The sequence below is a fragment of the Anopheles ziemanni genome, chromosome 3, assembly GCF_943734765.1.
Source record: "Anopheles ziemanni chromosome 3, idAnoZiCoDA_A2_x.2, whole genome shotgun sequence".
In the NCBI taxonomy this organism is placed as follows: domain Eukaryota; kingdom Metazoa; phylum Arthropoda; class Insecta; order Diptera; family Culicidae; genus Anopheles; species Anopheles ziemanni.
This window is the reverse complement of record NC_080706.1, coordinates 65,471,592-65,484,912: the sequence shown is the minus strand read 5'-3', so window position 1 is coordinate 65,484,912 and position 13,321 is coordinate 65,471,592. Positions and strand designations below refer to the sequence as shown.

At 43.9% G+C, this 13,321-nt stretch overlaps 1 protein-coding gene across 1 annotated transcript; it reads right to left on the bottom strand.

Annotated features, from left to right (window-relative positions):
- Positions 1-953: 953 nt before the first annotated feature.
- LOC131285280 (somatostatin receptor type 2-like) lies at positions 954-2,456 on the bottom strand. Its single transcript, XM_058314132.1, has one exon. The coding sequence runs from the start codon at positions 2,454-2,456 to the stop codon at positions 954-956; it is 1,503 nt and encodes a 500-aa protein (XP_058170115.1).
- Between the last annotated feature and the right edge of the window lie 10,865 nt (positions 2,457-13,321).

Below are 13,321 nucleotides of genomic sequence, written 5' to 3'. Positions count from 1 at the left end.
AATGGAGAAGTGGAGTTAAGCAGAAAACTAGTATTGAAATGTAATTTATAGAAAACATCAGGATCGACTTAACAGTTGACAGTTTAACTGATGGTGTTTATGATTTTTTTTTTTCAATCAAGGGCTAAAAACTAAAGCCAGTAGGTTATTAAATAGATTTTATGTTCCTCTACAACTTGCGTTAGAAATTGTGGAGCTAAGAATAGAATTGTTCTAGATATTTTGAGGCAAACGTGGATACTATCACTGTACCTTCACTTATGAGACTAACTGCAGATCTGTGTCACTTACAACCAGTGGAATACTAAACACTGAATCTGGGTCGTTCCTTCGGCATCATTATACAGTCGAATTTTCCGCCATTTGCAAACGCACGAGCGAGCAATTGTTGAACGCATCCGGAGAGATTATGACGCGGCCTACTTTTCTGTGCTAGCGAACAACAGTATCCACTCATTAACCTTCGAATTACGCACCTTGGCCAAAGCGAGGTATCTCATCTAAAAAAGTAAAACTAACAAAAAGCAGGAAACACATACGTTCATTTCGTTTCGTCCCGTACAGTGACCGGGTTGTTGTCGTTAACACTAATGTATCACATAAATAAGTTTTGCTCTCCGCCCTCCACGCTGTACCGTGCACCACGAGCAGGATCAGGTTAGCAATGTTTATACAAGCCCGTTTATTTGCCGTTTCGAGTCGAGTTTCTAGCTTTTCTGTAAATCTTTGCCAACCTCGAACGCCTACACCACAATTTAATAACGTCGTAACGTATGGAGGATAGCATCCCCGGGCAAACGTTTCTTCCCAGATGGCACCTACTACTAAAACATTGTTATTACTAGGGCTTTTTCCTACCGGTACTAGTACTACTACCACTATTACTATTAATGCTGCTAGTACGTCACACATGTAGCACCGATGACGCAAGTGTCAACTGTCAACCGCGGAAGTTACGTCAGTCTGACAAGCTCCTCGGCACCGCTGTTGATGGCACTCTCTTCGGTGGGTGCACCAGGGACACTCTTCCCGCTCACGGGACTACCGTTGGCTACCACGGTGGTGCTGTCCATGGCAGGACCGACGTTGTTATTGTTGTGACTATAGTGGTTGTTGTGGCCCCCAGTGGGACTCTGGATGGGCATGGGAGCGGTGCCAGGTACGGTGAGAAGATGGTTTCGCTGTGCCGGCCGTGCAGGGTCGGGCGGGGGACTAGGGTTGCGCGAGGACACGCAGGAAGCGGCCGTGGTGGTCGTCGTAGCCGTGGTCGTCGGTTCCCCGACCAGCAGCCGGTGCTGCACCTTCGAGCCCTGGGTCGTCAGCTGCGTCGTGTCGGAGTTGGTCCGCGTGCGAGACCGTTTCGGCATGACGCTGTTCTCCAGCTTCAGCTGGGCGTTGACCTCGGCCCGGGCCGCGCACGTGCACGCCTTCAGGAAGCTCTTCTTGAAGTTCTCGCTCAGGTAGGCGTACAGGATCGGATTGATGGCGGAGTTGATGTACCCGAGGCAGCCGACCAGCAGGAACAGGATCAGGTCGAGCCGGGTGCTACACGTCTCGAAGTCGGAAGTGATCAGCGCCACCTGCGAGATCCAGTACGGCAGCCAGCAGAGGATGTACACCGTGATGACGGTGAGGACAAGCTTCGTTACCTTTCGATGGGAGCGCCGCTTGCCTCGCGACTTCCCCGTCGTCTTGGGGCCAACGTTGCGCAGTTTCCGGATTACCAGGCAGTAGAACGTCATGATGAAGCAGAGCGGTATGACGAAGCCCAGTATCAGCGAGTACAATGTGAACGTGTAACCCGGCAGATGACCGTGCGTCTCGGGCCACAGGATTTGGCAGGAGTAAGTGTTTGGCTTCTGCTCGATCACGTCGGCGTAGATCATGATCGGTAGCATGATCAGGGCGGATGCCAACCACGCCAACACCGATACGATGCGTGACACCAGCGGCGTCCGGTACTTCGGGGACGAGATGTGATGACAGATAGCAATGTACCGGTCCGCCGACATAATGAACAGGAAGATGGACGACGTGAACTGCGTCACCGAGGTGCTAACCATGTACGCCTTGCACATGGCACCCCCGAACGTCCACCGCTTCATGTGCATCGTCGCTATCAGGAACGGGATCCCGATCAGGAAGCACTCATCCGCGATGGCCAGATTGAGTATGTACATGTTCGTGACGGTCTGCATGTTAGAGAAACGCAGCACGACGTAGATCACCAGAGTGTTTCCCAGCACTCCGACCAGACACACGACCGCGTACAGTAGCATGAACAGGTAGTACGTGGTAGGCATATCCGTCGGTGGACACATCAGCATCGTCTCGTTGCCCGTCCCGTTAGACCCCGATTGCTCCTGGTAGTTGGCGTACATGGAGGTTTGATTCGGTTCCAGGAGCGACTCGAATCCCTCCAGCAGGGCGAACGATGAGTCGTTTCCGACCTCCATCGTGGTCGGTTGGTTTGGGTAGTTAATCAAAGGCTTTCCGAAGATCCGCAAACTTTCAGCAAAATTTCAACACTTACATCCATTCGTTTCGTTTGTTTTTCTTTTTCGCAGCGCCTCTAAATTGAGCTCCGATATGCTTGTCCTATAATGAAAATAGATAAAAGAAAAAACAAAACTTCCATTAATGACGCTATACCAAGCTTCCAGCATTCCAAGGTAACCATTTTGTGCTGTTTTGGTAACAAAAAATAACAACTCAATTGAAAACTTCACAAAAAGTAATGTTTTCTTATCAGAATTTATTTTATATTATATAAATAGTACTATGTAGAAGCACAAGTAAAAGCATTTCCGATTGAAAACAGAGAGTTTTTTTAAACCGCATTGTTTGAGCTGCAATTATCGAAGACGTGATTATTTAGCTATTTAACGAGTTCAACCGTTTATTATCCGCCTTTCGTTTGATTAGCGAAGGCCTTAAAAACCAATTAAATGTACGAATTCTTTACAAATATTGAATGAAATTTCAATCTTCCGATGTTTGCAATTGAAAAAGTTGTTTACTTGCTTTTCTTCGTTCCATGGGTAATTTTCGCGGTGAGTGAAGAGAGAGCTAAAATTAAAAGATGAAACGAGGTAACTCGTTTGATTGCCTACATGAGCCTCAATGATAGCCTATTTTGTAGTATTATCTGATATCTTAACTTCCTACAAAATCTTTTTACATCTTTAACATTTCGGTTCTGCAATTGGTTTTTCAAGAATCCTTCAAGGCTTTTCAAACATTTAAATGGTTCAATTATAATAGCATTTTACTACCGACATTGAACAAGATGTGCAGAATATCTTCATCAAAATCAAAAGTCACTTTACTATTGTATTATTATCTTGTTATTGTGTCTGTAACTTCTGCTTCTTCTTGGCGTAACGATCGTTTTTGGTCATGCCTGCAACCGTTAAGGGCTTACAAGACTACTTCCAAGAAGATTCTGTTTTGTTATTCGGGTAAAAGAGGGCTATTTTTAAGTTCCACAATCGAGTATATCGCCTAGTAATGTTTTGATGAATTACACTTACACATCTGACGAACGACTTACACATCTGTCGGAAGACTTTTTATGGCAAACGTATTCGTTATTGTAGAATCTAATTTTTACAACAGTGATGTTTTAACTTTTTTAGTGGAATATTTTTCGAAATGTGCTTTTAGTTTCTAAAAATGTTGCAAGTAATGTATAAAAACTACGCACTATTTAAAATGTTTGAAACAAAATCAAATTCTAGGGAAATATGGCCAAAACTAAGTTCACCCAAGGTTGAAGACCTCGTCTGGGCCATGAGATGGAAAGGATTAATGACCTTTTATGATTTTATGCTACCAAACGATGGTTCCACTTTAGTTCAACAAATGTCACCTAATCTGTACCATCAAAAACTTTGTCTTTCTTTTCGAGCCCTTCAATTGCTGCCATTTTTCATCTAACGAGTTACAATCGAAATTAATTAGTCCCCCGCCGACGTCGATGTTTCCGTTGCCGGAATATCGTCCCATTCGACCGACCGGACGCCCGCGTTCCCTTCGAGAACTTGCGGTTAATTGGACCCGGTTCACCGGAAATCAATACGCCACCGGATGGGCTGGGAGCGTACCTTTCGCCGCTGTGTACCTTCCGTTGGGCTCCGGGGCTTCGGGTTCTTTTTTGCTACTCGTTCGTGTCATTTCCCATTTCAACCAAGCGGAAGCAATTTGTTAAAAGGTGCTAAGTGTAAACATTTCCGACACACGACGTCCTCTGGACGAACCTTCAACTAGCTTCAACAACCTTCTTTTTGGACGACGCCAGTCTCAGAGCACTTTTTTCCGATCACTTTAATCGTTATGCTGTAACACGAGAAAGCTCCCACTTTAAGGACTTTATCTCGATAAATCAAAGTAACGCCACGGGGAGTCGAATTGCAAACTGTTAGCGCTCGTATTAATAAACTCCCGGCATCTGTTTACGAACTCTGCTTCGATGGTGGGCATTAAAAAGCGGCACTGCCGACGGAATTAAACGAATGCCTCTGTCAGGCGTAATATTATCCTTCGCCAAAAGCCGACCACCGGCTTTCTTTCCGGTTTCTCTTTGTGCACAGAAATAGAATTACTGTTTGGCTGGCCCGGCACGGGCCAGACTGGTGCGTAAACAATCCACCGTGCACTGTGATAAACCTGACACGCTGTTTAACTTTGATTTTCTGAGCACCGACGAGGCTTCGATTGCCAGAAGAAAAGGAACGCCATCGGTCAAACAAACAATGGCAAATGGAAGCGCGGTCCATGGCAGTGGGATTTTCACTGCATTCGCCATTGCACACGATGAGTTGGCCCCAAAAATAACGCTCATTTCCTGCCCGGAATGACACAACACCCGCGCCAGCTTTGGGCGTAAATCGGAACAGCGTGCGAATTTACATGCAATGCCACCCAAGCGAGAACCAGCTCTCCGCATGCAGAAGTGTGGCTTTTGAGCCACGCGCGTATAATCAATCATAAATGGGTAAATAATAGGTTAGGGTTCGCTGCAATGGCCGACGGGCAATCGAGAATGCCCAAAGCCCAACTGAAGACCGTTGGCAAATACAGCTGCATGGAGACACGATTACACACTTTAATGGTACGGTCCTTTGCCAGCCAGCGTGGAGGGAAACGGGTGCCACTCAGGCTCGGCCCTGGAGACCATATGGCGTGAGATAGCGGAAATGTCCGTCCGGGTCGTATGACAAACTGTTTCTGTATGTGTGTCTGTGTGTGTTGTTTTCCGCTCGCCACCATTTCGAGTGCACCGTTTGTCTTTCATTTCGCCAACATTTCCGTTTGGTTGTTTTACTTTGGGTCATACAAAGCACACTGTCCAGCACCGTAATTTGTTTCTGCTTTTTCCAGCACTTGCACGAAGGCTTCTGGGTGAGATAAAAGTTGTTATTGCTCTCCTTTAAATATGGCTGGATTAAATTAAAAAGATTAAAACAACTTGACTGTAGTGCTGATCTATAACAGTATCTTTCTTTAGTCATAAAATGCAAACATTATTGCACGATTGAAATATGAGTGCTGCAAGTTTTTTCTTGGTTTTCGTGACCCACACAGTTTGGTCATCCATTTTTTAAAACAATCCATTTGGCGCACTAGAAAAAAATTCATGTTTTGACAAGCACAAGAACATCATAATATTTTTACTCATAGGTCGGCTACATCATCAAAGTAAAGTCAAAGTCGGCTAATTTATCAAAGTATCAAAAACCCCCAATCCCGGAATTGATAGTATGATCATTGTTTTTTGTAATAGGTATGGAAAAATAGGTAAAAGAGTAAATGAGGCCCCGAGGTAGATTCTCCTCTTCATTTGCGCAACAAAAATAACGGTTTTATGATTTTTTACGATGTGCTGTTTATTTTTCAACTAGTTTGCATTTTTTTTGTGTTTATACAATTTAGTTTCAAATGTAAAATGTACATGATTTAGTTAGAATAATTATTCAACAACATCTGCAGTGCTTAAACTGAATGTGCGAAAAGTAAAATTTAGATGATTTTGTTAGAAAAATTCTTCCACAACATCTGCAGTTTATTTATTATTTATTATTTGTGATTCAATGGTCTACAACTGAAACCATTACATAGCATACTTTAAATTTATATTACGGGGTTCACCAATTGTTTTCCTCTGTGATTCTGATGGTTTCTTTTACCGTTAAGGTTAGTTATCATACGCTTTGCCGACATTGATTGATTCCAAGGAAAACTTTTCAAAAACCTCACGCTTAATACAACATCTGCAGTGCTTAAACTGAATATGTGAAAAGCTTCAAACGGGAAAAAGCTTTGATGTTTTATGCTTTCTAAATACAAAACCTCCCAGCAGTGTGTATTTATATTGGTGCTATGCATGTCTTATGGTCTCTTGCGTCGTACTACTTCACTGAATTGAATTATTTAATGCTAGTTGTGCAGATTCTCTTATTACATACAATACTAATTTTCATAGTCCCATTGGTGCATTCACTTCATACAAATTCATACAATTTGTCCAAGTATGTGTAAAGCAGCGTTCATAGTGCCAGCAATCACTAGAAATTTGGGTCTGTTTCCCCACTCTGTGTTTGTTTACGTTTTTTTTTAGCTTGTATTAAGTTCTATCCTCTACGGTTTTGTAGCTTTTTCTTCAAACGTGATTGTAGAAATAGTCGTGGACCGTTGTTCCGAATATTTCACAGTCGTTTCAAATTATTATCATTATGAACGATTTCATTGCATTCCATCGAACTCGTTGTGATTCGAATTGAAACTTGATGCAAACATTCACCGCAATCGCTTGATGTCCTTTGAAACCAAAAATAATAAAAAGAACTGGTCAAACAGTTCGCCGAATCAGACAATCGAATGCCGATAAGTTGCCCCCCTCACCCCCCTAGAATAGGTTCCGATTCGGCAGACCGGGTGGGGGTAGAAAAATAGTCCTCCAAACTCTTCAAGTGCCGCACATTCCATCATCGTTTTGAGGGGGCAAAAATTCGAAAAGTAATAAAACGAGATGGCTCCCATCCGTAGGTTGGCCGTCCGGGACGGCGCGCAACTAAGCAGAGATCAACTGTGACCGAGCTTTTCGGATGGCACTCTGGCCGTTTATTGCCTTTTGCCGGGGTAAAGTGGTTATGAAATATTTATGATATTTATGAGAATGTACACCGGTCGAAGGTCGTTACAAAGTAGGAATAAAAAGCCGTGCTTTTTTGGCAAAACTTTTATCACCACCAAAACCCCTGCACGAGTAAAATGGAGTTAGGATCGGTGGGCGTGTATGTTTGTGTGTCGTAAAGGAAAAAAAAGCCTCGGTCAAAGATGTAAACTTACTCTACGCTAGTTCATGGAGGACACTAATTGAGCAGTTCCATTTCCAGCATTTTGGACGGTCGCTAGAGTATTACTCACGGTCTCCCTTTAGGGTACAATGGAGTTTAATGGTCCGCTTTCTTACGCCACTTTAACATTCGCTCACACACTGTCACACACATACACACACACACATAAGGCGAGTGCAAACAACATACTGCCAGCTATTGTTCCGGCCGCGCTCGCAGCAGTGGACAAAGCGTGATGGCCGCCAAACGCGAGCAAACCAACAAACATAAAAAAAGCAACGCAAGTTTTCGCAAAACGCCCGTTACGCCCCGAACTAGGTCACGTGCAATCGATCCATCGCCGAGCGCCCGGTGACCTACAGTGCCGCTCCGGATGGTCCGGAATTGGCTTCCGGTGTGGCATGATTGTGCAACAGTCGCCTTATGTCACCCCGGGGCAAGATTTATGACACCCCGGCACCACGCTAAGCCCGAGAAAATCCATCGTCCGCCCGCCATTCGGGAACATCCTTCCAATCATCATCGCCCGAGTCCACCTCCGGATTCCGTGGCCCCCTAGGGCCCTCTGGCCCCGTTGCCGTCATCCGGTAGGTTGGCGTTCCGGAAACCCGAAGGGAAATTGAATGCTTCGGATACGGGCCGCGGGGTACTTTAATTAAATTAAAATCATAAAACCACCTGTTGGGGACCAACTACCCAAGGGGGTCGGTCGGGGTACGAGGGGCGCAGGGAGGCAGCGTTATCTCTCGGTCGGGCGCGGACGGAAAGATAATTTCAGCACGTCGGAATTCGCGGCCGCACGCTGATGTTTACCCGTTGTTGTTTTTAAGGCCCATGCCCGGCGCCCCAAACCTAATAAGTTTACCCCGGACAAACAATCTGCAGCCCAGGGATGCCGATTAGTTCAAACCCCCTCTCCCTCCACCCCTCCTTTATCTTCCATCTTCTCCCCTTTAACAAACCTTTCGGATCGGATCAGTTAATTAAAGTTGTCCATGTCCACGTTCTGGCGCCATCCCGCAGGAGCGCAGGGCTAGGGGATAGGAGGGCCTGCAATCTCGCGTGTTTACGCTGTGCGACTCACGTTTATGGCGTCGTTAAAGGAGGGGATTAGAAAAAATGATCCACAAGCACTTCATAAGCCGAGTTTCACTTATTCTTTTTATTATCATTATTTTGAAGAAAGATCATGAGTACGTTGGGTTTGCACATTTATTAAACCCTTAACTTTAAAGTGTTCTTTAAGTCTGTTTTATGTTGCACTAGCCGCGCGCATAAAACGTGAAATAATGAACCAGAAAGGGAAAGCCACAGTCGGGCGAATCCGGTGAAAGTATAATTTTTAAGTTCCATTCCAATTTAAATCCATTCCCGAATCGAAACGGCAAAGGTCCCCCCACGCACCATAAACCTTACTTTTTACGTTTATCTACCCCGGTCGACTTCGCCTGATACCAACTGTCGAGCCAAGAGTGAGCAACGAAACAACGAAAAAATAGACTAGATAAGGGACCATCCTTAGGGCGGTTGGACGAAACTATTTCAATCCTACAACGTTTCCTGCCATTTGCTGGTTCATTGAAACATTAGTCAACCGAAAAGTATTCATGTCAAACTGAAATCATCCCCCACCTACCTACGGTCGCCTTCGGGCCGTACAAGTGAGTGCGCCCCAAAAACTCACTCCCAAAAGTGTCCGTGCTGTCAAATTTCGCCGTTAAAATCGCCCACCCGCCCCGTGCCCGTACCGGCCGGTAAAAGAAAACGGTAACCGCCCGGTGAGGCGGTGCGTGGGGGTCTTGTCTTATCGCTTTTTGTTGGTGGATTGGAAAATGGGAAAATCTATTCCCTGGACTCCCACACCATCAGCATCCCGGCGGCGACCGGGAGACGAAAGCCATCTCATTAGCATACAGAAAATACACATTACAATAACTGTCCCGTGCCCGCCAGCCTGTCACCGTTTGACAACTGTCTGCTCTTGATTTTTTGTTTGTTTTTGTTTCAACCACTATGCTCAGCGCCACTCACGGCGTGGGACGTGTGTTTTTGGTAGGTAGGGGTGGCAGGGGTACTATGCACCCCCGAGGCAAAGCGCACCTTTTTCGATTTCTGATGGAGTTGTAGTCGCCCTGCAAGAGTGAACTAAAATATGATCTGCGTGGTTGAAAATTATGCAACAGGAATAATATTGCTAAAAAAATAAAATAATATAAAAAAATAACACAAAACCATCACCGGTTCGCATGTGGTTCTGTTCTATTTTTTTTTTAACCACACCACTAAGGAATAAACAGTGCAAAAATCGTGGTTTTTATATATGGCATACATAGTTCAATTAATTATAATTACAACAGTCAAAAACCAGGTAAGTATGAACATTTAATCGTATTTTTATTAAACATGAGTTTAACTATGAGCTTAGCAAAATGTATTAGTTTGTAAGTAAACTAGAGTGAATTCTTATCATTTAAAATAAAAATATCTATTAAAGCATTGATTCCATGGATTTCATTTACTTCTGGTGAAAACGTAAGAAATGTTTTAATTTTTAATTGATCAAAATTCGGTTATTTATACCCCCCCCCCCCCCCCATTAGAAGTGGACATTTACTGTTATCCGCACCTAGAAATTTACCGTCAAAGAAATTCGACAGCAAATTTTTTTTCCTGAAAAGCAGAACCTTGCATGTCTGACTTCTTCCTGCTGTGGTCTGATATATTAGTTGAAATGTGTTTACTTGCGGTTGGCTTTATGGTTAAAATACCCTACCAGATTACTTGGTTGATTTTTAGTGAACTAAATAATTTGATAAAATCAACAATCACTAGCAAATTTAATTCAAAATTCATCAGCTCTCCTTACGCGGTGCATATTACCCCTGGAACCCCTAGCTGCATTTCACGCACACACATCAGGAACCGGCGCCAGATCCACGCGGACGCCGAACGACAGGTTAAATCTTAAAGTAAAAGATCGCGTAGCAAATAACCGATGAGAAGCGAATGGGAAAAAGATGCGAGGGCAACTGAATTTGGCATCGCAAAATAGTTTAGGTATTGTTTAGCTTCATTTCAGTAACATTTTGTAGGACATTTTCCGATTAACTTCCCTAACCCCGAACCACATCGAGCAAAAGCATTTCCTGGATGACACAATCCGTGTACTCCGTCGGTGTGGTTGTTTGTTTTTCCATTAAACCGGCCACCGCTGTTACCTGTGTCGTGTTTAATTACTGTCAAAATGGTAGGAAGTCAATCAATTTCGTCCACGGACCAAATACGCGGACGAGAAACATGGGTCGATAGTCACATGTATGCAAATCGTCAGTCACTGCTAGAGCGAACAAATAAACGAACAACACTAAAGCTTGCATATGACTTCACCGCAGGCGAAGATCAACAAGTTTGGCGCCAGAGAAACGAAAACAGAGATATAAGAAGAGACACAAAAACAAAAAAATACACGACCGTTCATCATGATTAGATAATGAAAGTCTAATTTATTCCTATCGCCTAATGTGAAATAATGTTTGTGGATGAAACAAGCACCCAAAAATATGCTAATGCGAGTGTGAGGATTATAGCACCTCGAAGTAAAATCCTAACATGGTGTTTTCCTTTTTAAGGAAGCAGCAAATACAGTTATTACTTTTCCTAGACCTTGTCAAAGTTTTCGTTTTTGATTAAAATAAATTGTTTGTTTTTTTATTTAGATCACTTGCTACAGCCCGAATTTGTGGAAAGGCAATATTCTGAAATGCAACTTTACTTCAACAAGCATTAATTAATCCCGACAAGCAATCGAACACCGCTCGCCGGGACTAATCAGCGAAATGAACCGAGCAAATTTAAACACAACTTTGCTCAACAAGGCTATAAAATATGCAACATTTACTGACGGCAATCATAAACCATCCCCATCCATTAATAACTAATAAAAAAGATATCTATTTCGATTCGGGTTCCACCGTAAAATTGCTGGTCCTTGTTTTGCTAGTCCGCCTGCCGCCTGCCTACAGCCCGTCGCGACGACGAGGGTGCGGCGATTATTTGGGTGCGTCCTTCGGGTCGTAAAACACAATGATTAGGATTTATGTTTGAGGCTAGGCGGTGTATTTGACTTGCGCTAGTGTTGTTTTCCTAGCTCCACTCCGGGCTGGGTTGGGTGGGAATGGTGGCAACAAAAGTGGGAGAGTAAATATTATTAAAATGCCACTATAAATTTTGCTGAATGGATTTCTCCATCATGCCACCGTCGGAGAATGTTTGACAATGTTGTGAAAAAAATGGTCATTCATTTCGAAACATTCTCCCCGTTGTTCGCGATGGCAACGAAAACAAAACACTTGCTATTTTCTTTCTACTTAGCCAACATGTTATCCGCGTGGTCAAAATACAAGCCGTTATAGGGTGGAAACATAAAACAGACGTTTCGAGCATCCCAAGAACAACAGAAGCCACTGTTTTGATTATTGTTCTTCGTATCTCAAGAGTCATGTAACGCGCCCGATACTGGGCATTATCTTGAGCGCAAGCGATAAAAATTGAAGTAGCCAAGTAGCGAACCACCTCGCCGAAGAATGTTTAACAAACAAACACCAAAATCTCATTTGGAAGCCGAGCCCCGTTCGGGTGGCGAGCGCACCTCACGTTTCGCTCGCTGGCTTTCAATTATTCCATCCATAAACGGCTACAAAAACACGTTCTGGCTGTTACGGTGCGTTACCGAGGCCGGACTAAATAGGTCGTTTGGGACGGGAACCGGCTCGAACAAACAAACACACGAGATTCGGCCGGCTGTATGCATTATATACGGGGAGGCAGCGGTGCAGTTCGCTCACGAATAACACCGGGAGTTTATTTTTTATTCCAACCAAAGTACCCGAAGAGGGCATGAACAAGTGGAAAACTAAAAACACAAACGAAACAAAGCAAATAGATCAAGTTTTCGTACCGTTCATAAATTTCCGTTGCCTCCGAGCGGCCCCACGTGCTCATTTCCCACCAGTTGGAAAATCTTTGCAAGTTAAAAAAAATTGTATTGCACATTCTCTTTATTATCTTTGCACAGCAAGTGCGCATCGTAATTTCGATCAATATACGGCGAGAAACAATTTTTGCCTGCTTGTTTTGCTTGGCCCCTTCAACATAAATTCTTTGTGCGAAAAGTCTGCTAAAAATTTGTTGGTTCAACCCTTCGAGCCTCCCAGCCCAACATATAATCGATTTTTCCAAGTCACATTTGTATTTTAAGTAGCAACTTCTTACGTCCTTGCAAAAGTTTTAAACAAGTTCAAATCATTCAATCAATTTTTTTGGTACCAGAATAAAATTTAATACATTTTCCACCCTTTTTTGTTGATTTGCATGTTTGAAAAACGTGTGTTTTTTCCTTCTTCAATGTTTCCTTTTCCTCGAAAATTCAATTTGATGATCACAGTTTGCTACTGTTTATTATGCTATGAAGAATGATCACAGTTTTTTTCGTTTTTTGACTTGTGTCGAAAGATCATGTTTGGTTTTTTTTAAATAAATTAATAGCATGAGTGCCTTTTGTAGTAATCTTCGTCCACTTTTCAAATTCGATTACTCACAAGCTCCCCGATTCAAAGTTTACCATTATACGCTGAAGCTCAAGGGCGCCGGCACCCTCGAAAACGAACGTGCAAAAGTTCTCACAAGTTCTGCAATAACTCCCGGCGTTAAAGGAACCCCGCTCGGTAGCGCGTGTGCCAGAGGACACATTTTCCCCAAAAGTGCTGCCGACCCGTCAAGCGGTGCGAGTTTCTGACGAAACTTCTCGCAAAGCCGACGGGAGGCCACGGGCGGCCTTTTCAGTGGAAAGGCAAAAGTTCAACTTCAGCCACCCCGCTTCAAGTGACCTGAAGAGCACGCGACGCTCCCGACGTCCCGATCGAGGACGATTGCGGCGGCATTGCTCTTCGTGCCGTTGTCAAGAG

Excerpts from the sequence above, each read along its gene's own strand:
- LOC131285280 (XM_058314132.1), bottom strand. The coding sequence starts at position 2,456 with ATGGAGGTCGGAAACGACTCATCGTTCGCCCTGCTGGAGGGATTCGAG.